The sequence below is a fragment of the Cupressus sempervirens genome, chromosome 8 (genome assembly GCF_028749045.1).
Source record: "Cupressus sempervirens isolate cs-2001-9-10 chromosome 8, ASM2874904v1, whole genome shotgun sequence".
In the NCBI taxonomy this organism is placed as follows: domain Eukaryota; kingdom Viridiplantae; phylum Streptophyta; class Pinopsida; order Cupressales; family Cupressaceae; genus Cupressus; species Cupressus sempervirens.
This window is the reverse complement of record NC_143125.1, coordinates 397,573,372-397,598,231: the sequence shown is the minus strand read 5'-3', so window position 1 is coordinate 397,598,231 and position 24,860 is coordinate 397,573,372. Positions and strand designations below refer to the sequence as shown.

At 37.3% G+C, this 24,860-nt stretch overlaps 1 protein-coding gene across 3 annotated transcripts in view; it reads left to right on the top strand.

Annotated features, from left to right (window-relative positions):
- TDP1 (tyrosyl-DNA phosphodiesterase-like protein) overlaps positions 1-24,860 on the top strand; it is a 374,303-nt gene that overhangs the window by 215,473 nt on the left and 133,970 nt on the right. For all 3 annotated transcript variants that reach the window (XM_089797894.1, XM_089797893.1, XM_089797892.1), the window contains one exon: positions 11,081-11,230. In XM_089797894.1, coding sequence (XP_089654020.1) covers positions 11,081-11,230 — 150 coding nt within the window. The remainder of the gene's footprint in view (positions 1-11,080; positions 11,231-24,860) is intronic.

Sequence of the window (24,860 nt, the reverse complement as noted above, 5' to 3'; positions counted from 1 at the left end):
ATGTTGATAGCTTTCTTTCAGTATTTGATTGCAACATTTTTTTCTATCATCAATGTTCTTGCACAATCCATGATGGATCTATTCCTTCTTTCAGCTATACCATTCTGCTAAGGTGTACCAGGAACTAATACTTGTCTTTTGATTCCTTTTTATATGCAGAATTCATTGAATTCATTTGAGATGATTTCACAACCTCTGTCTGATCTCAAACATTTCAATTTCTTTCCAGTTTCTTTTTGTACTCTTGCCGAATACCACTTGAATTTTTGAAAGGCTTCTGATTCTTCTTTTAGATATATTACGGTCATCATTCTAAAATAGTCATTAAGAAAAAGAATGAAAAAAATTCCTCCACTGTAACTCTCTATCCCAATAGGTCCACATAAGTCTATATGCACAAGCTCTAAGACTTCTTCAGAATGATAGTTTTTTCTTTTGAAACTAGTCTTTCCCATCTTACCAATTTGACAATTTTTGCATAAACCCGTATCAGGTTTCCTCAAGCGAGGAATACCTCTTACTCTTCTATGTTTGTTTATCTTAACCAGATTATCAAAGTTTACATGACATAATCTTTTGTGCTACAACCAACTTTCTTTTATTTGAGCAATAAAACATGAAATTTTATTGAGGTAAAGATAGAATAGTTTACCTTTTGTTTGTTTTCCAGATCCAATCAGATTTCCTTTTCCATCCAGTTGTTTGGCCTTCCCATTCATAAATTCTACCTTGAACCCAATGTTGTTCAATTGTGCCACACTTAGGAGATTATGTTTTAGTCCTTCAACCCAATAACCATTATCACATATAAGTTAATTGGTTAATGAAATACATCATTTTCCTTTTATGCAACAAGGTTCATTATTTCCAAATCTCACAATACCACCATCATAATATTCCATGTGTTCAAACTTTGATTTATCTCCAGTCATATGATGTGAGCAACCACTGTCAATAATCCATGTATCATTTTTGCTAACATGAGAGATAAGTTCCATCTCATCTCTTTCATCATGAGATTCATCTTTTACAACAATGTATATCATTTCATTTGGCAGATTTATAAGTTTCATCTTATCTTATCTTATCATACAATTTTGTGTTGACCAGCATAGATACTCTCATCTCGCATACTGTTCTTTGGTGGAGATTATGAGATCCGACAATTCTGCTAGGTCTCGATGCTGTTATGCTCAAGCCACCTCTTTGTTGGGTTTAATCGGGGTTGACATTGATTGTCTTCCTCCTTATCAGTTTTTGTTGGATGCTCTTGCTCATCTTCTCCCCTCACGTCAGGAGTTGAATGAGCATGTCCGTAGGATATTTATAGACAGTACATTACCACTACCTGGAATAATCCCCCAGGGGGTCTACGACCTAGGATGGCCTTCTATACTGAGCATTTTTTTGAGATTCAGGATGGTATTGTTGTTCGCCCTACTTGTCTCTATCGATGTTGGAATCAGACCTTACGATTTTCTCTAGGATCATTTAGAGTTGGTTCTCATCGCCTCAGAGTTCGGACTGACCACCATATGGATCAGGCTGATAGGTTATGTCAATTATGTACTTTGGTGGAGGTTGAGACTGAGATCCACTTCATATTTCGTTGTCCTCTTTACTATTAGATTAGAGGGAGATTTTATTGCCTTTTTAGAGACTGTTCTTCTCTTTCGATATTCTTCAGCTATATTGATCAGTGGTGTCTTGCACTTTTTCTTCAAGAGACCACTCATCTTCGAGAGATTACCCTACAGTATTTTATTTCTCAGGGGCGTACTTCAGATCAGCTCATTACCGCCTTTTTCTCTCCCTTGTCTCCTCCACGGGGTTTGAAAAGGCCTTCCACTACTTCTCATTCCAGATCAGTCAAACATTGTACCAATCTCTCCAGACAACAACAGTCCTATAGCAATTCTTCATGACATTCTAAGGATATGTATAGTTCATGGATGTATCTCTCTATTACTGATTTCTTTGTGGCAAGGAAGGACCCTTAGTCCTTACCTTGTCTTCTTTATTTTTTGTCTCTTTCTTTTGTTTCTTCTTAGTCACTGTCTGATGCATCTGCTTTGGCCGGCTCTTCTGTTGTATGCTTAGTCCCATAAACCGTTTTGGTTTTCCGTGGACATTAATATTATTATCTTATCTTATCTTCACTATTATTAGAATCTTTAGCCATAAAACAAGATTTCTTACTTTTGTCCTTGTAGTTCTTGAATTCCTTCTTGCTTTTGTACTTATTACTTTTCTTTTCATCCTTGTTTTCTCTGTTTGGGCACCTAGTAGCAATATGACCAACTTCTTTACAAGAAAAGCAGATTAGAGGAATTTTACCTTTGTACTTTCCTCTACCTTTGGAATATTTTCTTGCAAGTAGGGCTTCAACAACTTCAAGATCACTATCAGAACTTTCTTATGTTTCTCCTTCACTTCCTGATTGATTGGCCTTTGATTTTTTACTTTTTTTCTTAAGTGAGAGTTTGGCTTCAAATGTAGAACTCAATACCTTTGTATCTAGGAACATAGTTATCATAGTCATCCAACTCAAAAGCTATCAATCTTCCAACTAGAGCATCCAAAGTTATTTTGCTATTTGGATAACATCTCATCTCTTGAATAACAGATACTCTAATTGCATAAATAGGAACAAGAGTTCTGAGTACCTTTCTTACAGCTGTTTTGTCATCAATGTCTCCTCCAAATGCTTTGATTGCGCTCACACTTGCTTTGATTCTTTCCACATATTTTGCAACATTTTCATCTTCTCTCATTTTCATCTGATCAAATTGATCTCTGAGACTTTCTGCTTTAGCTCTTTTTACATTGTCATCTCCTCCATAAATATCTTTTAGTTTGATCCACATTGCATGAGCTATAGTGTAGTCTTTTACTTCATCAAATTCAGCATAACTAAGAGCAGATGATATCAATCATCATGATGTTATGATTTTTCTTTTCAGCAATATCTTCAACTAATAATGTTCCAGAAGGAGTCTTGTATTCAATATCAAGATACTTACAACCTGAATCACTGATAGTTGCCAGATGTAACCTCATAAGTCCTTGCCATGCTGCAAAGTTGCCTCTATTCTTCTGTAAGACATCTTGATCCTTAGCTTAGGTCCTTAAAACCTTCACTGCAAGCACCAAAAACTTTGATACCAATTGTTGGAAATATAAAAGGAGTAATTGAGAGGGGAGGGTGATTCAATTACTACAAAAATAATTCTCAGATCCCTTAGATGTCAGTACAAAAATAAACTCTGAAAACTAAACTCTGTTGTTGCTCGGCAAACACACTAAAAATGTTGTAGCTTAGTAAATATTGAGATTGCTCGGGAAACACTTAACATGTAAATCTTAAGATGTTATCTGTGATTACTTATTACTTTAACTTAGTTGCAAACACATAAAAGAAATATGATGAACACATTTGACACCAAGATTTAACGTGGAAACCCAATTTGGGAAAAACCACCAATTGCAACTAGTTATTGTTTTTCACTTTTCTGAAGTGAGCCCTGTTAGGAGCCAACCCTATTAAAGGTTATAAAACACATTGTTAGGTGCGACCCTGTTAGAGGATTTAATCACCCTATTAGGAGTGACCTTATTAGAGGTCTTTAGACACTTCAATAGAAATGTAACCTTGTTAGAGGAGTTAAAAATAGCTGTCAAGCCAACTTTGTTAAGAGATTTAGATTACTGCCACAATGGTTAGGGAGTAACAATGACATAACCTGATTCTCGATGTAATTGAATTGCTGATTACAGATCTCAATTCTGACTTGTATACTTGATCCTTCCTAATCGAATATGTCTTTTCAACTTCTCAAGGATATTCTTCTTATCTTTCTTGATTCGCTTCCTCTTAGCATCATTAAATCTTCAACTATCTTCCATGCACTCTTCACACACTTCTAATCCTCAACTTGACCTTTCTTTCATATTGTCAAATTGGCTAGAATACAACTTAGAATAATTAATATTCACTACTCAGTTGATTAGAACCAATAGATAAATCATTTGAACTCAATATGCCAAAACAAGAAAATCCTTCGGTAGCCAACCTTTCTTGGTAGACACTACCACAGAAATTATTTTCCTATATTAACCAAGTGAGCTCGATCAACACTGTATATTCGCACAGTTCCTTTGGTAACCAAGTGAGCTTGGTTAACACTGGTTCCATCCAACATTTCCTTCATTAATTGAGTGAGCTCGGTTAACACTCATCTTCCACAGACTTTCCTTTGGCGCCCAAGTGAACTCGATAGATACTACCTTCTGAACTAGACAAACTCTGGAACGCTTGGTAGCCACAAAAAACTGTCTTCAATACCCGAGTGAGCTCAGTATGCTCTGACTGATAATGATATGACATTTTGTGTAACATCAAAGACAACAAACAATTAATCAATTGTTTCAACACAATGTCCTAGCCCAAATCTTCTTAGGGCTCTGATATCAATTTGATAGGGAGCTTCCTGACGAACCCTATTTCTTAGGATTTCCACCTCTAGACCTTCCTCTCTAGGCCTACTACTATTAGGACTACTTCCTTAGTCCCTAGGGCTCACTCTAGACATCCCTCACCACTAAGGAGATTTAACTTTGTCTTCTTCCACAAGAAACTCCCCACCAAGTTCAAATCCCTGACTCTTCTTTTTGGTTTACCAAGTCCACATTCACTCCAAGACTTCCAAACTCTAATCTTGACTTCTCCGTGAAAAGATGGGTGGTAGACATTCTCATTTCAATCTTCTTGCATAGGTTCGTGTACTTCTTGCATTGGGTTTCTACCCGATCTCTACAGATTCCTAAGAAATAGTGTTTGTTGGGAAGCTCCCTATGAAGCCGGTTGGAGCCATTGAGAGTTTGGATAAACAGAAGCAAAGGTATTGATTTGCAGCAACAGATAACCTTCAAGAGGCAAGCATTTTGAATGTATATTCCAAACAGTGGAAAGAAATAACTGAACAATCTACCACTACAGTTTCCTGCAGAAGTTAAGCCGCTGAGAATTGGTCTACTTGCAGTGGAATCCCTGCAAATATAGAAAACTGAGATTTCTATAGACTGCCTACATTCATCTGCATTGACTAGCTCTCATTGGATCTGACATTTTGTGAAATTCTCAGTCTGAAAATTATTCAGCAAGGCAGAGAAAGAAACAAACAAACTAAAAATCAAAAGAAGCACAAACCTGTGGTGTTTGCGTGATCAAAATTAGTGATTAGGAAACAGAACTATAAGATTAGTGAGTGCAAAATTGCAGATTAAGGGGATGGGGTATTCTTCAGTGCAACAGTTTCAAATGGGAAATCTGAGAAGCAATCTTCTCTCTAAAGATTTCAATGACACATTTAATGGTGAACAACTTTGGGACTTGAGGTAAGAAAAAGTAGGCAATTGGTTGTATCTTCTTGGCTTAGAATTAGTGTCTATGAAAAATCTCAGTGAAGTTCTTTCCAGATTAGAAGAGTTGGATTCACATCTATCTAAAGTTGAACAATCAGATCAGAAGCTTCTCAGTTGGGCTTTGCAGCCCTTAATGCTTGCTTTGGTCCAACACAGGCTTGTAGAACATCCTCATAAAGATGTTAGACTCACAGTGGCTTCAGGTCCCAATGAAATCCTTAGAATAAAAGCTCCTTTTGCACCTTATAATGACAACATATTGAAGAAGGTTCTTCAGTTGATAGTGGACAGCTTGTATGAATGACATGATATCAGTAGCCCTACCTTTGGTAAGAAGGTTATGACTTTGGAGACTATGGCTTAGGCTAGATACTTTATCCTCATGTTGGATCTCAGTTGTCATGGCATGATTCTCCATTTGTTTCATTGTTTTTTAAGTGGGTCTAGAAAGCATTATATGAACAATGTAAGAGCATGCATCAAATCCATCATGTCATTAATACTAGATGAGAATGATGACATATGCAAACTCCTAAAATCAGAATTGTTGGCCATATGGAGAAGGGAGAATATAACTTCACCCATGGTGCACGAGCTTGTGGAACAATCGATTGAACATAAGCTTGACAGGTTCAAGGAATATATGAGTGAAAATGAGCCAATTTCAGCAGGCATACAGGTTGAGGGATCTCCAAAAATGAGCAAGAATCTAATGACGAGAGAGCAGATCTGTTTCACATGTCACCAATCTTGGACACTCGGTCATGTTTGTGGTGATGGGATCACCAAAGAAATACATACCAGCAATAGAGCTGATAAGAATTTTACCTTTTGACCTTACAAAGCAACACCATTAGTGGCGATGACATGAATTCAAGTATTGTCGATGGTATGGGACATTCGAAACTCTACATTGGTGATTTAGAGATTGAAAATTGACAAACATTCTATTACAGATAGTCATACTCAAAGTAAGGGCTTGTTGGATGATTGTAAAGGGGCTCCAAACCTCATGTCATGAAGAATTGTTTAATAACATAGCAACACACTTGTCTTTGCACACAATTCAATCAAATAGGGAGTTTGAGGGATATGATGAGTCTTGTGTTTCTTAGATCAGCAACTCACTTATGCATGATTGGGATTCAAAGGACTAAACAACAGTGGTATTCAAGGGTGACGATGTTTTGAATGACCAATCAGAGAATGCACTTCATAATGACAAGGATGAGAATCAATCCTTGAAGGAGCAGCTGAAATCTACTGAAGATATGTTTGTTGCAGCCTTAGTATGCGATGATGACGCTCATAGGATTGTTGAGGATCTTCACATGAAGGCACAAATGGAGAAGAAGCAAATGGGAATGGAAAGAGATTCTTATATTGCTGATTAACAAGGGGTTAAAGTAGCCTTGGAAACTTTGAAATCAGATTAGACAGGGCCTACATCTTAAAAGTTGCTGAAAATTATGCTGATCCATTAAGGGAAAAGGAGAATGAAGTTAATAAGCTCAATAGGGAGGTCAAGGATGCTCGAGAGGCTTGGATGATACACAGCTTGCTCTTCATGAAATAGAAAATTTAATTATTGTCATTAATCAATCCAGGGAACAGGAGGATAAAGAAAGGCGTGAGTTTTTCCAAGTAGTGATTATGAAACTTCATAGCATTCAATAGACTTGAGACTTGGATAGCTGGCCCAAGAGATCAAGTAACCAAATTTTGGATCATATTAAGCTAGTGGACAATTCTTTGTTTGAAGTGGATGCTGATTGGACATTTGATAATCCACTTTTTGAGCTGAATAAAAAACATCTTTCTGGTTTCTATGATGAGGATGATCTTGACTGGGGGACATGGGACCTAGTTGCAATTCCTTGTGGTGAGTTTAGTTCATAGGATTGGTGTGGTGACCCAATTTTAAGATTTAACAATGTTTATCGTTCTTGGATCAACTTACACGAGTTGGATAGATTCCTTCACCAGCTGAATAGATCTTGGTTGAGGGTTGATGGGAGTTATAATTTGATCATAGATGATGGATTCTTAGGCCCTGTTTAGTTGTAAGAATTGGGTGGGAATAGGAAATTTAAATACCCACATTTGCCAATTTAACTTTTGTTTGCAACATACAAAATTAGAATTAGAATTCGTCTATTCTAATTTGACCCCAAAATGAGCATAGTGGTATTCCTAGAAAAAGGTGGAATAAGAATAGCTTATTCTTATTCCATTTTTTAATAAACCCAATTCGATGGGTTGTTGGGTCCATGACTTTGCCACTCGATTGCATTTTGCCACTCAAATGCATTTTTGGACTATATCCTTCAATATAAACTAGGTCAACATTATTTAAAGTTTAATATGTGATTTTTATAATGACAAAAAGACTAATATTAGATTTGATATCTTTTATAAACTTTTATAAGATTATCTTTACAAATAAATCTTGTGTTTAGTCTTATAATTTAAACTTTGTTGAAAGATGATTTAGACATCATATTAATGAGCTCAACTTATTAGTATTTTTTATTTTCTTTAATATATTAAAAAATAAAATGATTTTAATTTTGTTCTTATACTTATATTTTTTAAATTTTTAGAAAATTCTATCAAATATTTATAATTTAAAACATTGACTTTAATTTTTTTAATTATAAACATAAATGTTTAAAAATCTCACTTATAAACAAGTAGCTATAAATAATATTGAATATGATTTTAAAACAATTTGATTTAATTAAGAATTTAAATTTAAATTTACAATATAATGTCCTTTGAATTTCAAAGAATTTCAAAGGCTGTGGTATACCTTTCATGATAAAGTCAATTTAAAAAATAAAATAAAGGCTACTTCAAATAGTTTGCCTTTAAAAAAATAATAAAAAGTCAGTTTTTATAAATAAAAAATCTCATTTATTTAAAATATTTCCAAACTAAAAAAAATAAATTATTAAAAAAAAGAAAAAAAACTTATTCCTATTCCTATGTCAATTGTCGCAACCAAACACAGAATATGCATATTTCGACTCCTCTTCTAGGTCAACCAAATAGGTCCAAATGATATTTCAAAACTTATTTTAAGAATGCGCAAATACCAGAAAAGAGCTTATTCCAACATAGATGAATGTCGCATTCGGCAATTCTTGCAACCAAATGGGCCCTTAGTTCTTTCTTTACTCATGACAACAATGTACGTAGGTGTATTTCAAACTATTGACAAAATGTATGACCTCTTTGAACCTTTGGTATTGATTTCAAATACTGAGCAGTTTGATTCCTTCATCAGTAGTTCAAGATGGACAGTTATGTTGGAGATTAGTATGCATTTCCATTTGAGATCACTCAAAGAGAATTATTCAACATTAATAGCCCCTCAAGACATGAATATCTTCTCATATTTGATGGTTGTGATAGTCTTATAGTGTGGGATCCTACTATTGGTATGATTGATGCTTTACTTCAATAGTGTATTGATGAGTGGCTTCACAATTTTGGACCCATTACTTATATTAGAGTAGTACAGCAAGTTGTTGGAGCATTTTTGAGGCTGGTTTGGGATTTGGGAGTTGATAGGATGAGTGATTTACCTCTTGAGGATTATGATAAGTTTCTATTTAATCTTGGGCTTGGAGTAGTGTAAATCAGAGTAGTGCAGTAGATGGGTGTAGCAGTAGTTTTCAGATTAGGCTAAAGGGCTACTTGCAGATTTATATGGGATCCTAGCATCGGTTACTTGAGGACAAACAATCTTGAGGAGGGAGGACTTGTAATGTCCCCTTTTTGGGACATTAGGAATTTTGAAGCCAAACTTATAAAATATTAATTTTGGCTTTGGGGAGCTTAATGCCAATTTATAAAATGGGCCAAATTAATATTAATAAAGTGGGTTAAAGGTGTCAAGAAGGAAAAAAGACGAAAGGTCAAGAGAAGGAAACTGAAGAGTCGTCGTTTTGAGCATATAAGAAGGACAAGAATCTCATTTTCAGCAGGCTTGGATATTGATTTGATTTGAGATTTCTCTTGGCAAAATTAAGGAAGCTTCAACTTCTTTGAAGTTCTTGAGGATAGAAACTTATGTGCTCTTCTTGGGTGAATTGGACATAGCCCTGATTCATCTTTTGTGGTGGATTTATATCATAATTCACATCTGAGATTACTGGTGCATTTTATGTTCTTTTTCCAATCTGAGTGTTAGCACTGTGTTTAAGATTGCACTAGACATTATTCATGTTATTGTATTGCTGGTTTATAATGCAATAACGAATTTTGGAGTTCTTTAATGAGTATTTGTTGGTTGTGTACTGGTTAATGTTGCTGGTTATTATTGCATAAGTTCTTGTTTATGATTCTGAAATTGAAGTGAGAAAGAATTGGAAAGGGATATCCGAGTAGGATATTACAATAATATAATTTTATTAATATTTAATATATTATAATATATTTTAGTTTTATATTATGATATTTAGTGATCATTGTATATATAGTCATAAGTATATATTTATATTTCAATTATTTATATTACACGATTATATAAATGATAATATTTGATTTATTTGATATATTATGTTACTATATTGGTGTATTAATATATTTCTATTTTTTATTATAAAATCTCATTTTAGAAAGGGAACATTACAAGAAGAGGGAAAATGACATTGATTTTTTCACAACAGGCATGAGTATTGAGTAGATACCCAAAGTTCTTTTGGGTTTGATACAAATTGAAATAGAGAGGCCATTGAATCTTGAAGGTTTTGAGAGTGTGCCAACTGTGGAAGATTGCGTTGAGAGAAAATGTTGTACAATGTTTTAACATATGTAGTAGATTGCTGAACATGCATCTGCATTAATAGGAGTAACATTTGCAATGTTGTTTCTCGATTCAATTGTGAAAATATTTTGCATCGACATTTAGGATCACACTGTGATCCATCATCAGCATGAGCATTAGAGAGAGCACAAGGAGCTACTTTATTTCATTTACTCCTTATATCTCTCATGCTCATCCAGATGGTGGATCACAAAGTGTGATCTGAAACGTTGATGCAAAAATAATTACACAGTTGAATCAAGAAACAAAATTGCAGATGATCTCATGGATTGTGGAAATGTACTTGCTCTTAAGGAGTAACATCATCAATGTCCTTTTGGGCAGTTCCTGAGATTATAACATTATACTATAATCTATATTTTTTAACTTACAGTGATGATTTTTAATTGAATATTGTTAATTAAAGCGTAGCACATGGTCCAGAAAATATGAATGCAAATTAGCTACCAAAACTACGATGATATAATTCTTATGCAAAGCAAAATTTATGGAATTCATTTTCCATCAAATTCTAAGCTAAAGAATATGCTTGAGTAATTTGACGTTCTAGTGTACCTTATTTTCAGGATTTTCTGTTTTTGGTCATAAATATGTGCGCTTATTTTTTCGCAAATATGTATGCTGATTTTTTTTAATGCAACAAATCTGACAGATTGTGGAAAACTAATATTCTTAAATGTATGCTAATTGTGGAAAATTCCTGTGTATTAACTCCTACAGCAGCATCCACAGTCAATTTCAAATTCAAAATTCTCAAATACTTTTTAATTTAAATTGTCAGCAAGTTATAGCTATGACAATTTAATTTGAATACATTTGTAGTTTTCTTCTCTTGGATCACTGGATGAGAAATGGATGGCAGAGTTCAATTCATCAATGTTCTCAGGGCATACTTTTGAGAAGCAACCTTTAGGTTCTGGAAGCATCCAAATAATCTGGCCATCTGTTGAAGATGTTCGCCGTTCCCTCGAGGTTTGTTGCTCTATCATCATCCAGTATTCATTCCTAAATATTCATCATCATGAATTTTCTTTAAACATTATTATAGAGATTAATTTACTACTGAATAGTTTGAATTCTAGGCAAATTATTTGCATGCCCTCTCATGCATGTATACATGGGATGTTTTTACACTTTAAAGTGCATGTAGTTCTTCTATGTGGACTTATTTTTCAGGTTCTTCATTACATACAATCTGGACTGCTATTGCAGATGATTATTTTTCATTTAACGCAGATTGCTGTCTATATCTAACAATAATTCAGTATTGTAATGTGTGTCCATACTGATTCACATATCTCATCTGAGTACAATTTCTAATTTTTTGGGTTGCAATTTTAGCGTGTGCATGTATGGAACTACACTAGAGAGACTTTTTCCAAAAATTATATCTGTTAATTTTTTGGCTAGACTTCAACATAAGGGGGTAGTTCAATATTGGTAGGGATGAATACATATGACCTTCCCTTTTGAGGTATTATTTCAACATTTGAAGGAATACTCTCATGCTTAAGGGATTTATGCTAAGATTTTTCTATTTGTAATTTTGCAGGAAGAATACTGTTCTTGTAAGTCATTATAGCCCTCTGTGACCCTAGGTGCAGAGAACTCAAATATAGTGACAATTTTTATATAGAGCAACAGAAACAATATGAAAAGATACATAGGATATGCAGTGCAGAAAATAAAAATAAGTATCCACAACCAGATCAAAGAGCAGTGAGATACAAAAAATGAATTACAAACATGTCACCATACAATACTCTTATGCTCTTGTACCTCGATTTAGCTAGGGAAGTCATAATACAAGATCCCCTAATCATCGTCAGATCCAACTTGAAAGTTAAAAGTCAATTAAAAGCACTTCATGAGATTGACCATGGGCAAGAAAAGTATGTAAGCCTCCAAAAAGAGCACCGACCTCATGCTTGATGATTATTTGATTTTGCTTCATTGTCTTTGGGAGGTGTGCATGAGAAACAAGGTTTTCTATGGAAGAATTATTCATACCAGCATTGGAGAGCATGCACTTTTCAGTGATTTGGCATTCTGAGGTTGTGAAAGATCAGCTGGAGATTGTCCTTGGGTTTGGCTTCATCTCAGAGGTCAAAATAGAGCATATTAGCGAAGGAATTTCAAGCATATCAAAAGAAATTCATTGCAGATTGAAGACTCCATTAATGGCAGACTTGTAGCTCTTATTTGCAGCTATTAATATCAGATTTCAAGTTTTTTATTTTTTGCTACAGTACCTGCAATGCTAGAGTACAATGAACAGTAAAATGCCTAGGGGTCTGAGCTCCAAATCACCTTTGTTTGTGGCAGATGGGTTAGATATCATTTGCAGCAGCATAATATTTTGGGGAAAGTCATCCATTTGGCTGTAACATTAATATTTGGAGTTTCACAGGCTTCATGCGATTCTATGGTTTTTAAAATTAGACTTTGTATTTGGCATCATTGTTTTCTAATTTCAATCTTTTAGTATATATGTCAGATTGTATATCAAATCGTGTTGATGCATTGCAAGATGGTTGAATCATGGTGAATACTCATCGCTGTTATAGCTTTTATATTTCAAGCATTTCCCTTATTTCTCATATGTGCAATCAAAACCAAAAAAGGCAAATATATCTCAAAACAAAATAAAACACATTCCAAATCAAGTCAAAAATATCAACCATTGGCAAAGAAAATTTAGTGTTGGTAAAGATTGAACCAACAGGGTTCATCACAATGCTATCAGATCATTGCACACATGCCAACCGTTTGTTTAAATGTGTTGTGTGAAATTACAAGTTGGAAGCTAGTTTTATTACATTGTATTAGAGTGTTTTCCTGCCATACCGCTGGGGTTGGAAATCATTGAGTTCACATGCTAAAAAATTTGAGTGATCAACACTCTATAGTTGGGCAGTGAGTTAGTTTCATGGCTAGAATTAAGAATGGAAGATTTTTATGTACCTTAATTCTTGAGCTGCCTTCTCTGCAGCTAGATCCGCCTTCACTACTGCTAAACAGGTAGCTAACTCCTCCCGAGCCCTCTCTGCGACTACCTAATCTTCCTGGCTCCTCTAAAGAACATAATAAGCATCCTGGTATATCTGGACTACCTCTCGAGTTAGAGTCTCTATGCGGCTCTCCAATGGTGGCCCAATCCTAGTGCATCTCTGAAGTCTCTACTCTAGGCCACCCGTGCTCCTCAAAACAGATTGAAAAGGCAGCTGACCACCCTAATTCTATGAAGGATATGACATGCTCCAGCTCCTTCACCATTGAATCCAATGCATGTGTCTACGTAGAGATCACTCAGCAAGCTTGAGTCACTACATCCGTGAGAAATGTCTCCACGTCCTCTCCCATCAATGTCCCTGGCCTCACTGTAGGCTGTTGAGCACCCATGGCCTTCTTCACTGCTTCTACCCTCCACTCAGCAGTGCTATCCATGGAGGAGTTGGTATCTCATAGGTCTAGGTCAGGTGACTCCACCTGTGTCTGTGTGCCTACATGATCTTCTTCCAATCCTACTTTTCGCTCAGGTGAAAGAATGCCTGACACCCGTCATGTTGGTGTACATTTAAACCTCGTACTCAAGTATGTGCTCAACTTCTGAGATTCACTTGCTCTACTCGGCTCCTCAACTACTGGCGTTACTAACAACACCGCATCTATTGTAACCACCGCGTCCGAGCCCACTACGTCCAAGTGAACACTAGGTGTCCTCAAACCCTCACCTGTTTTTGCCTATATTGGTATCTCCATCACTACCTCCTAGTGTCTACCTCATCATCGGGTATAAGTATCTCAGTCCCTACCTCTGGTACGACTAGCAAAGCCTCTTAGACAACCCCTTTCGATAACTCCATTGCTTCCTCTAGTACAGCTATCATCGGTGACGGCTGTGACTCTATCCCAACTACGGCTACGGCCTCTAGAATGGTTGGTGTCTCTATAGCTACCTGAATTGCTACGGTAACCGAGGTCATCATCACTGGCTAGTAGAACTAACCAAACCCTGGGATATGTGTCGTACCCACCGGAACCAAATGCGTTGTTGCTGAAAGTGCAGGTTGCGGAAATAGTAGTGGTGTTGCTGTGATCACTTCCACCTCCTCTTCGTCAACCCCACTCTCGTTGGATGAAGTCTCCTTCCGACCAGCATCAGTATCTCTTGCATCTTGTCTTGGTCGCTTTTATTTGACCATGGTCTTGCTACTAAGTGTGTCTAGATGTCTCCACTGCATAATAGGGGGCTCGCCTATCCTGAGTGGCCCAGGCTTGGCCTCTAGCCTATCATGGGAAATCATCTACATTGTGGCCTCCAAGAATAACCCAACTGCATAGCGTGGCATGTAGAATGTCTTATGTTGAAGTGTCATGAATTCGTACATCCTTTCTGCCAATAGTGCAGCCCTCTTGTACACTCTCCCTTATAGGATCTCGTTCATCATTGTGACCTACGAAAATGAAAAGCCAGATGCACGACTTGATCCTGTGAGGCGACTCTTTACTGAGTCCATGAGACAACACTAGTGCTCTTCCTAAATATTGGACTTCTTCAGTCCTCTCCCCTTCGAAGTGTTCATGAGGGCTTCTTTCTATGTCTGCGACAAATCCTCGCATACCAACTATATCGACTGCGCCTTCACCTGTCAACTTAATTTTTTCGGCTTGTCAATTTTCTTTCCACCCTATGAATGACCAAGTATTCCAAATACCCATCTGAAATCTAGTGCTTTGAGTGAAATTACAAGGTCACATCCAAGGTAGGGAAACTACTTTGAGAGAACCTATCATAAGTCTCTATCATCATGCGCAAGAAGCCTTCATAACCTCGAATGCAAAACACCGGCATTTGTATTTCCCACTCCAACTATGCCTTTCGAATGCTATTCTTCACAAGATGGTTATCAAGTGTCTTCTGCCACCATTTCCTGCATTCTGCTCCATTCAAGCCCTCAAAAGAGATATTCTATGCTGTGAGGTGATCGATTGCAGTTGGCTGTGTTGTTTGCTTGTCTTTCTTTCTACTTGCTCATGTGCTTGTGCCTTTTGCAACACGCACTCCTGACGGCAAGGTCTTCACATTTTTGTTCATGGTTGTGCTCGTTCCTTAATCTTCCTCTAACTTCTTTTTCCAAGCCCTTTTTCTGGCTGACTGCATAACTATCACCTCCTTTGTCTTTTTATGTGAAGAGGACCAAAAACGGTTAGGTCAGTTGCTTGGACTCCTTTGTACAACTTATCTCGAGGATTCTTCTGCTTCCATACAACTCTTGCGAAATAGCCCTTTGAAGTTTATTGCTTTCGTGCTGGTACGACTGTACGGCCTCTCTAGGCTTTGTTGTGCCTGTTTATAATACTTTTCTCTATCGTAAAATCTGCTAGGCTATATGGTGACTTCTTTTAATTTCCATGCTATCATACGACACCCTTAATACTCCTTGCTAGGTCCAGACAACATACGTTATAAATCTTTTCCATCTGTCAGTTCGTACATCGTGTGGTATGAAACTCTTTATTCTTCTAGGCCGTGTGGTCTTTTTATATTTGGATCCGTACTTAGCCATAGGGTATGTTCCTTCACTCTTTATTTTCCTAAGCCATACAGTCGTACAACTCTCTTCTATTTTGTTTTGAATCTATTTATAACTACTGCCGTACGGTGCTTTTAACTTTTGTTTGGCCATACAGTTACAGTATCCTGCCTTGTTGCTTCCAATGTCGTACAGTATTCTTCCTATTTGCTTTGGAGGTCATATGGTAAATTCTAGTCTATCCTTGCCATGTTGCTTTACCCCTGTAATTTCATCAAAGCTGTAAGGCCTTACAGTCTCCCCTCAGTGATGGTCTCCACTCAGTTTTATGCCTTTTGTACGGTGGTGTTCTTCCTGGACCCTCAGTGCTATGCCTTTCGTACAGTGGTGTTCTTCCTAGACACTCAGTGTTATGCCCCTCCGTACAGTGGTGTTCTGGCGGTACGGTATGGTTGCTTTTGTGCTCGCTCTACGGTAGTCTATTTTGCTCTATATCGTTTGTGCACCATACAATACACATGTTGTCTTCCTCTTTTCTCCCTTTTGTATAGTGATAACTTAAAAGTATTGCTTTTTGGCTCTTTAAGAGCCATACGGTTGTGTTATGCTTTTCAGAGCTCATTCTCTTTCTAAGTTGTATGGTATATAACTTTGCTTTTTTTCCTTTATTATTATTACATATATACAATTATTATTGTTAACTACTATTTATCACTATTATATTTTTATACTTCTTTTGAGTCATTTGTCGGGGTCTCATTCTCTCACAGGACCTTATTCTATTCATGATATATTTTTAATTTCGACCTATTTACTGCATCCGTCACCTCCTTTTCATCTAACATCCATAGCTTTATTGCTCCATTATCGCCTACTTTACGAATTTTATATGGCCCGACCTACTTCACCTTAAATTTGCCTGGTTTGATCTCGTTACGCACGTTATACTTTAATACCAATTGGCCCTGTTGAAACTTGTTTAGTTTTAAGTGTTTGTCATGCCATACCTTGCATCTACACTGTGAAACTTCGGTAGCCCATTATGCTTGTAATCATCGTTAATCAAGTTTATTTAGGTTGTGCAATCTTTCCCTGAGACTTTCCATATCTACCAACTTGTTTTCAATCACTATTTGCAAACTTGGTACCATGAATTCTATTGGTACTACAGCTTCCTGACCATACATCAGCTGGAATGGAGTGTCCTGTGGTGACTTTGTACAAGGTCCAATATGCCCATAATGCTGATGGCAGCTTTTCCTCCCAATCCTCACCTTCAACTATGCAAGACTTGTAGATTATTGCAACCAAGATTTTGTTTGTGGCTTCTACTTGTCTATTTTCTCTAGGATAGTACAGGCTCAATAGAGAATGGTATATCTTGAACTTTGTGGTCAGTAGTTAGATGACGTGATTGACGAAATGTCCCCCATGGTTGATTGTCAAATATAGCAAGATTTCGTACCTTGTGATGATCTGCTCATAGATGAATCCTCTCGTGCTACTGGCAGAGTTATCTGGTAGGCCCCGCACCTCTACCCACTTGTAAGGTACTTCTTCACTACCACAATGTACTTGCATCTCTGGGTTTTACTTACCTTGAGGGGTTTGACAAAGTCCAACCCCCAACATTCAAATAATTCCTGTGAGTGAGAGGGGTTCAAAGCCATGAAATCCCTCTTCAGTGGTTTCCCAGCCCACTGACATGTCTCACACACAACAACCCACTCCCTGGTGTCATTGTGCGCGATTGGCCACCATAACCCTACCAGAAGTATCTTTTGCACAGTTATATCCGGCCCCATATATCCTCCTGCAGGTGCTTCATGTGCTTCCTTCAACACCTTTGGTATTTCTTCTTCTAAAACACATCGTCATAAAATCTAGTCTAGTCCCATCTTATACAGCAACCTGTTGATCAATTGAAATGTTCAACTTCTTAGCACTAGTTTCCTCCTCTCGTTTGGTGGCATTTCCCTAGGAAATTGCCCTATCGAAAGATATTCCCCAATACTCGTGTACCAAGATGGTAGTACGGCAAACTAGAATAGTTGTGTCTGGAAAACCATCATTGACTCCCTCCGATGGTTCTCCCAATTTGGTCCTTGATAAATGATCTGCACTTACATGGCTCTTCCTAGGTTGTACCACAATTTTAAATGTAAACTCTTGCCACAGTAATAGCCATCTACTTATCCGTCCTTTGTTCACGAGATATAACAGCGCTTGATGATCTACATAGAATATGAATGGAGTTGCCAGTAGGTAATATCTTAACTTTTGTACGACATATACCATTCCGAGAGCCTCTCGTTCTATTGTATTGTGATTCTTTTCTGCTTTAGATAGTAGTCTACTCGCAAAGTACATCGGATGATCCAATCTGTGATCACTTGTATGTGCCAACGATGCTCCAATTGCGTATTACGATGAATCAATATGGACATGGAACTCCTTGTCCCAATTCAGATAATCTAGGATAGGTGTTGTGGCTAATCTTGTTTTCAGTCCTTCGAAGGCCTCATTCTTCTCTACTTCCCATTTGTAGGGTTCTCCCTTGTAGGTTAGTTTGTCAAGCAAGTAGGATATATTCGCAAAATTCTTAATAAACCTTCGGTAATATCCTATGTCTAAGGAATGATTTTACCTCCGTTACATCGGTCGAAGGTGACATTTTCATGATTACCCATATTTTGATAGGATTCGTCTTTAATCCTGCTTTGCATACTCTATCTATCCCAACAGCTTCCCCTGCGATACCATGAATCTGCACTTCTTTGGATTTAATGCCAGTGCTATCCATCTGCATCTTTCCATTCATTCTCTGAGTGCAGTCAAATGCTTGTCCTCTGCACTAAAAATTGACCGATCATCCAAAAATGCCTTGAAGTTCCCAACTGACATCTTGTCAAAGATGTGCAAGATAATTCTTTGAAACGTTGTCAGGGAATCGCATAGTCCGAACGGCATTCTATTGTAGGCATATACTCCATCTTCTACTATGAGGTTGTTTTAAGCCTATCTTCTTCCATCCATGAATGAATAGATTTCATGCCCCACGACTTCTTCTAAAATCATGGCAGTGAACTGTATTGGAAATGGTTCCTTAATCATTACTGCATTCAAGCATAGGAAGTCCACACATGCCCTTATTTGAGTAGTGTCTTTTTTTTACAGATATCACAATCGGTGATACTGACTCACTTGTCTATACCCTAAAAATAATGCCTAATTCAAGCATTCGGCTGATCTCATCAATGACCTGTGCAACATAGTTTTTGTTTATCCGATATGGCCTCTTTCGTATAAGTACTGCTCCTATCAATGGTATACGGTGGATGCATAGTTTCGGCGGTACCCCTTTTAGGTCCTTATATGTCCATGCAAAAACATCCTTATATTCCATGAATATTTTAAACATTGCCGCTTTTAGAACTGGATTCCAGTCATCTCCCACAAATATATTTTCTGGTTAGCCTCATCCCCTAAGTTCATTGTTTTTACTATAGGTTCTTCGTATTTAATAGGTTTGTCTGTACTATATGTATGCACAGGTGTTTCATCTATCTATGCTTCTCCTTCCTTCACTTCTCTATACTCCTTCGGGAATTTATTCTTCTCTCCTTTATTTCCATCCTCAACCCCTAACATGTTATAGTTTGAGAAGAGCTCATAGTCCTCCATCTGCCAATGGAGTAGGTCATTCATCGAGTCCAAGTCGTCATCGTTAGACCCTCTTTCCAATCTCAATATTCCTTTTTTATTAGGCTCCATTTGTTTCTTCCCTTCGTCATCTCCTCCGCCTTCGCCTTTGGAATCCGACAATGCTGCCTCCTCTCCTACCATTTGTGTATGTAGGTCAATTATAAATCTCTAACCTCCGCTTTCCATAGACAAAGTATTATGTTTTCAATCATGTTTTACTTTTGCATGTACTAGCCAACCTCGTCCGAGGATGGCATCGTACCCTCTTCTTTTTAATGGTATAACCACGAAATCCAGTAAGAACGACTGTGTCCCAATGGTTACAAGTTGCACCATCAAGGTCCTTAAAGGCTTGATCTCGTGTTGATCAACGATGAGCAGTTGAAATGTAGATGGCCACAATGTAGGTTGCCCCAACTTCTCCCATATATCTTCTAGTAGTACATTCAATCCTGATCCTCCATCTACAATTGTGTCCATGAGGACGGTTCCCATGATACCCATTTCTACTACTACAGGGTGTCTTCTTGTAGTGATTGCAAGTAGCTTCGGGTCTGCTACAGTTGTTCCGCTACCACCTTGTGTGTCTTTTTCTGGCTCTTCTATCGCCTTTGGAAGTGGTGTCATGTTTAGGATTGCAATCTATAACTGAGGCATTGTAAGGTCATTCAGCTTCATGGGAACCTCGACTTGCATTACCTGCGGTATGATATTTTGTTTTGTGAGGTTCCTCATTGAGGTGCCGGCAGTAACCTTTGGTTGCGATTTTTCAACCTCCATTTCTTTTTCTAATTCTACTCATACTTGTTGCAACCTTTTCTTTTCCTCCTCTGAGTCTAGATACATTTTCACTTGCGTGCGAGTGATGGCTAATGTCTCCTCATCATCACATATTTCTATACTTAACAGGTTCACCTCGCACTTAGGGCATTTTGAATCCTCGTGGTCTCTAGGGCCACATCATCTGCACAATAGCTGTGGTGTTCCCTTCATAGTACAGTCTCTGGCGAAGTGTCCCCAAAGGTTGCATGCGTGGCATTGTATCATCGGTCATCCACTCGGATTGTATTGTATCCAGCTTCAACCCCCATTATTGTTATTATTATTGTTGTTGTTATCGCCCCGTCCTCACCAGTTGTTGCGGTACCCTCCTAAGGTTGTGTCATTGTTCGTATTCATTCCTACTCCTAAGGTGGACACTTCCTCTATCAGTAATACTTGCTGATGTCCCTTCATTTTCATATTGAATGGACATTCCTTTGTGGAATGTCCTACAGTTTGGCAAATATCGCAAAATTGTTTTTCTGGACAAGAGCCCTTTGTTTGGCCCTCCTTACAATCTGTACACCATAGTTCCCCTTCTCTCGCTTGGCCAAGATTCTTTTTCATATTTTTGAACTCCATCATATGTAACATGTCCTTTTGTAGTTCTCGTACCTTCTTACTTGACTCCTCGTTGTTGCTACTTTTAGAGGATGAATCTTCTGAGTCCGATGATTTGTTTTTCTTCTTTTTACCCATTTTCTGTTTGCTCTCCAAGTCCATTGCCCAGTTATATGCATCCACGTATGATGTTGGAGATACAATTTTCATCTTCTTTTTCAATGTTGGTCGTAGCCGTTTGACAAACCACCTTTTCTTCAATCCGTCCATTGGTTGGCTTTCCATTTTTCCTACTAGCTCTTTCAGCCTACTTGCATATACGCAGATTATTTCATTCTTTCCCTACTTACTACTATAGATTTCTGCTACAATCTCGTTGTCATCCCTCAATGGTTGGAACTCTGCTATGAATTCTTTCTTGACGTTCAACTATGAAGTTAACTTTTGTGGATCGGCATCCGAAATCCTATCAATTGCTACACCTTGTAGGGTCGTCGGAAACTGTCGAACCCAATCATCCTAGTGCATTACACTATTTGCCATCCATATTGTTTCACATGTTTTACAGTGTCTGACTGGATCCGTTGTCCCATTGGCATTAAATTTCGGCAATTTTGCTTTCGGTCTTGTCATTGTTAATTTCTTCTAAATTTGTGGTATTTGTTGTACACCTACATTGTTCTAAGTACCGGCGCTGGTCTGAGTACCTGCGTTGTTCTGCACAACCATGCTACTTTGGACAACCGTGTTATTTGGTGTGAAGAGATCCTCTTCAAGTGAAGTTGCTTGATTCTCTACTTGTACCCGTTCGTCAGGTGTATTGGTAACAAAGAGTTCACCTCATGCTCGTGCTCCTTTGGCACTTCGGGCTGTGCGGGTAACTTCCCTTCCGTTCAGATTCTCTACCCTTGGCGTATACAAGTTTAGGAACTCCTCTTGTGTCTCTTCTACCAAATTTAATCTCTATCGCATTTCCTCAAGCAAGTCCTTCGCACTCCTCGGTCTGCTAGGTGAATGCACTCCCTCAGTTCATGCTCCTTCACCCCCTCGGTGCCCATTGGTAAGCTATTGATACTTCTACTTTCGTTCCTCCTATTGTGTGAGCATTAATGCTTCCCGTGCTGTGCGTATCTCATCCTTGTCTTTTATTTTATTCATATCCTTATTGAGTAGATTTGGCATTAATCTTCATAACCCTCTTGTATACCAAGTTTGACTAGCAATGGCGCCAAATGGTTACTATACAAGGTAAACGAATATTTATCGGATTAATAGAATAGAATGTAACACAGAACAAATACTTTATTCATATTAGCACATATGCAATTCCAAACACAATGATCATCCATGAGTCCATTCAAACGATGTGCATATACTTTCCAAATGGGTGACTCAACTATCACGCGACCTTTCGGATATCAACTCTACCCATCGGCTACAATATAGATTTTACTGACAACAGTCTTCCTATTGCCAATCCCAAATAATGGGTTATTAATGAGCACCTCAAATTGATTCTTCCAGCCACGCTTATGCAAACCAAGCCAACTATTGCTATGATGAATATCAAAGTCAGAGTTATTATATCTTCGTCAATGACTTCAAGGCTGTCCCAAATATTTTGTGCATCCTCATTATTATTTTCATTAGTATATTGTGGATACAAATAATCCAAGTTCCTGAACTTCTGCTCAAAGTCAGCCTCATGCAAAGATAAATCAGATGTTGTTCTAAGATCTTTATCACAATCATTAATGCTATCCTCCATACTTGCATTATGGTTATCATCACAATCAAAATGAAATTCATCTTGTGCAAGATCTTCATCATACCTAGGTGCCATCACACATGGATCCCATGTTTCAAAAGGTTGATTGCTTTGTTCAGAAATAAAGTTATTATTGTCCTCCTCATGAGTGGTTAACCACCTTTGTGAGAGAGTCACTACCAAACTCACTAGCATGGATGTCTTCATAAGTACTTCTCTCAAAAGGTTGTGTGTGATCATTCAGCCTGTATCTGTTTGAACCATCAATACTTGAAATATCTGAACTCAATTTCAAGGCTGCTGTTTTATCTTTTGCTTCATGAACAAACACATCAACAATAACTGCATGCATGGCCAAAGGGCCTTTTTGAAACTCTGTCAAATGTTCTTTATGTATCAATTCACTATCTCCATTTAAATAAGCTGGTCGGAATCATTTTTCATTTATTTTTTGTCCTTGCTTGCACTAGAAGAATCTTTTTTCATTTACTTCTACTTTCTTTCTAAAATTGAATCTTAATCACCCACAATGCTTATGCAAGGACTTTAAATTTTTCCCAAAAATCTCTGTAATTTTGACAACTCTCACTGTGTTTGATAACTTTGCTTCAATTCTGTCAACCCCATCCATGGAGCCATCAACTGAGTCAAAAGGTCTTGCTGCTGTTTTTGTTGTTGAGCACTCTGTTGTGCTTGTTAACATGTCTACATTAGTGCATCCAACAAGTTAAAAAATCTCTCCTCTCATATCTCTGTTTCACCCATATTGCCTATGTTTTGTGTACCTATGCCTAAGTTCTCTTTTGGATCCTCTTGTCCTCCTAACCTTGTGAAATATCCTTCTGGATATTTTTCCCCAAGTTTTCTCACAAACAAATTTCAGAATACAACAGATAGCTCATGCAATAAAGACCAGTAAAATAACCAGCAATATGCTCATATGAATATCTTCATAAATGATTGCATTATAAACTGACAATACAATAACCTCATAATACCAAAATCCAGCCTTAAATATAGATATTACCGTCGACTTGTGTAACATACGGATTTTTACTAACTATTTTCAGTTTTAAACTAACTGATTTCTAACCCTTATTCACATGACTAAGATTTCCAACTGCTATATAAACTAAAATAAACCTAATTACAATGCTGAATTTTCCAAGAACACAAATTGAAGCGTAATTAAGCTATTTAATCAGATGAAAGTAAATATCAGATGTAATCATTCAACTACTTCTGGGTTTCAGCAAAATTTATATATATTATTTGCAAGGAATTCCAAACTGAAATATTCCTAACTGTAGCAACTAATTATAAAGGAAAAGATCTTCAACTTGATAAGCATTAACTAACAAACAGAGGTTAAAGAACATATTGTTTATCTTGTGGAGTTTCCTTTAATGGTTGTCCAAGCTCTGGCGTTGGTGAGAGGAGAAGCATTGACAAAGGCTTAACCTCCCATCCGCGGACCATTACTTATCCCCACAAGTTCTAATTTAATAGAACAGCCCTCCCTACCCCAAAGTCGGGCTTGGGACATTCATTGATCCAGCCATCAAAGTATCCAAGTGGGTTGAAGTCCCAACAGTTATTCGACGAAATAACTGAAGTGTCTAGACAACAACAAGATCAATTGTTTCGGCAAGTCTGCCTAATTCCACCTTGGCCAAGGGTTTCAAAATGGGTTTACAACCCGATCTCCACCACTCAACTTGACAACTTATTTCACATGTGGAACTTGCATGAGCTAATGCATTAATTAATTATTATTTATTTGATTCTGATATCTTTCTTGTTTTTACAGGTTCATTTACACCTCCTCACCATAATCAGGCCATCAAGTCGGTGATTCCTTGGTGCCTTTTGAATAGCTTCACTCAAAGACTTTACACCTTTTTCACCATATTCTGGCATTTGCCTGGTGAATACCTTGGTGCTTACAGTTCATTATCTCAATCTCAGTTATTAAATTTTATAGCAGGATGTATTTGATATATACTTGAGAAAAAGACATCATTCTTAAAAAGGGGAAAACAGATAATTACACATTCGGACAGTAAAGGAAGATGTCTGATTTAACATATGTTAATTGCAATGATATTAAAGTAAACAGTCGACAGACTGGAAACATATCAAGCTCCACTGTTTATGACTGGAACATACATACTTCAATTCGAAAACACATGGAAAATGGTTTACTGGT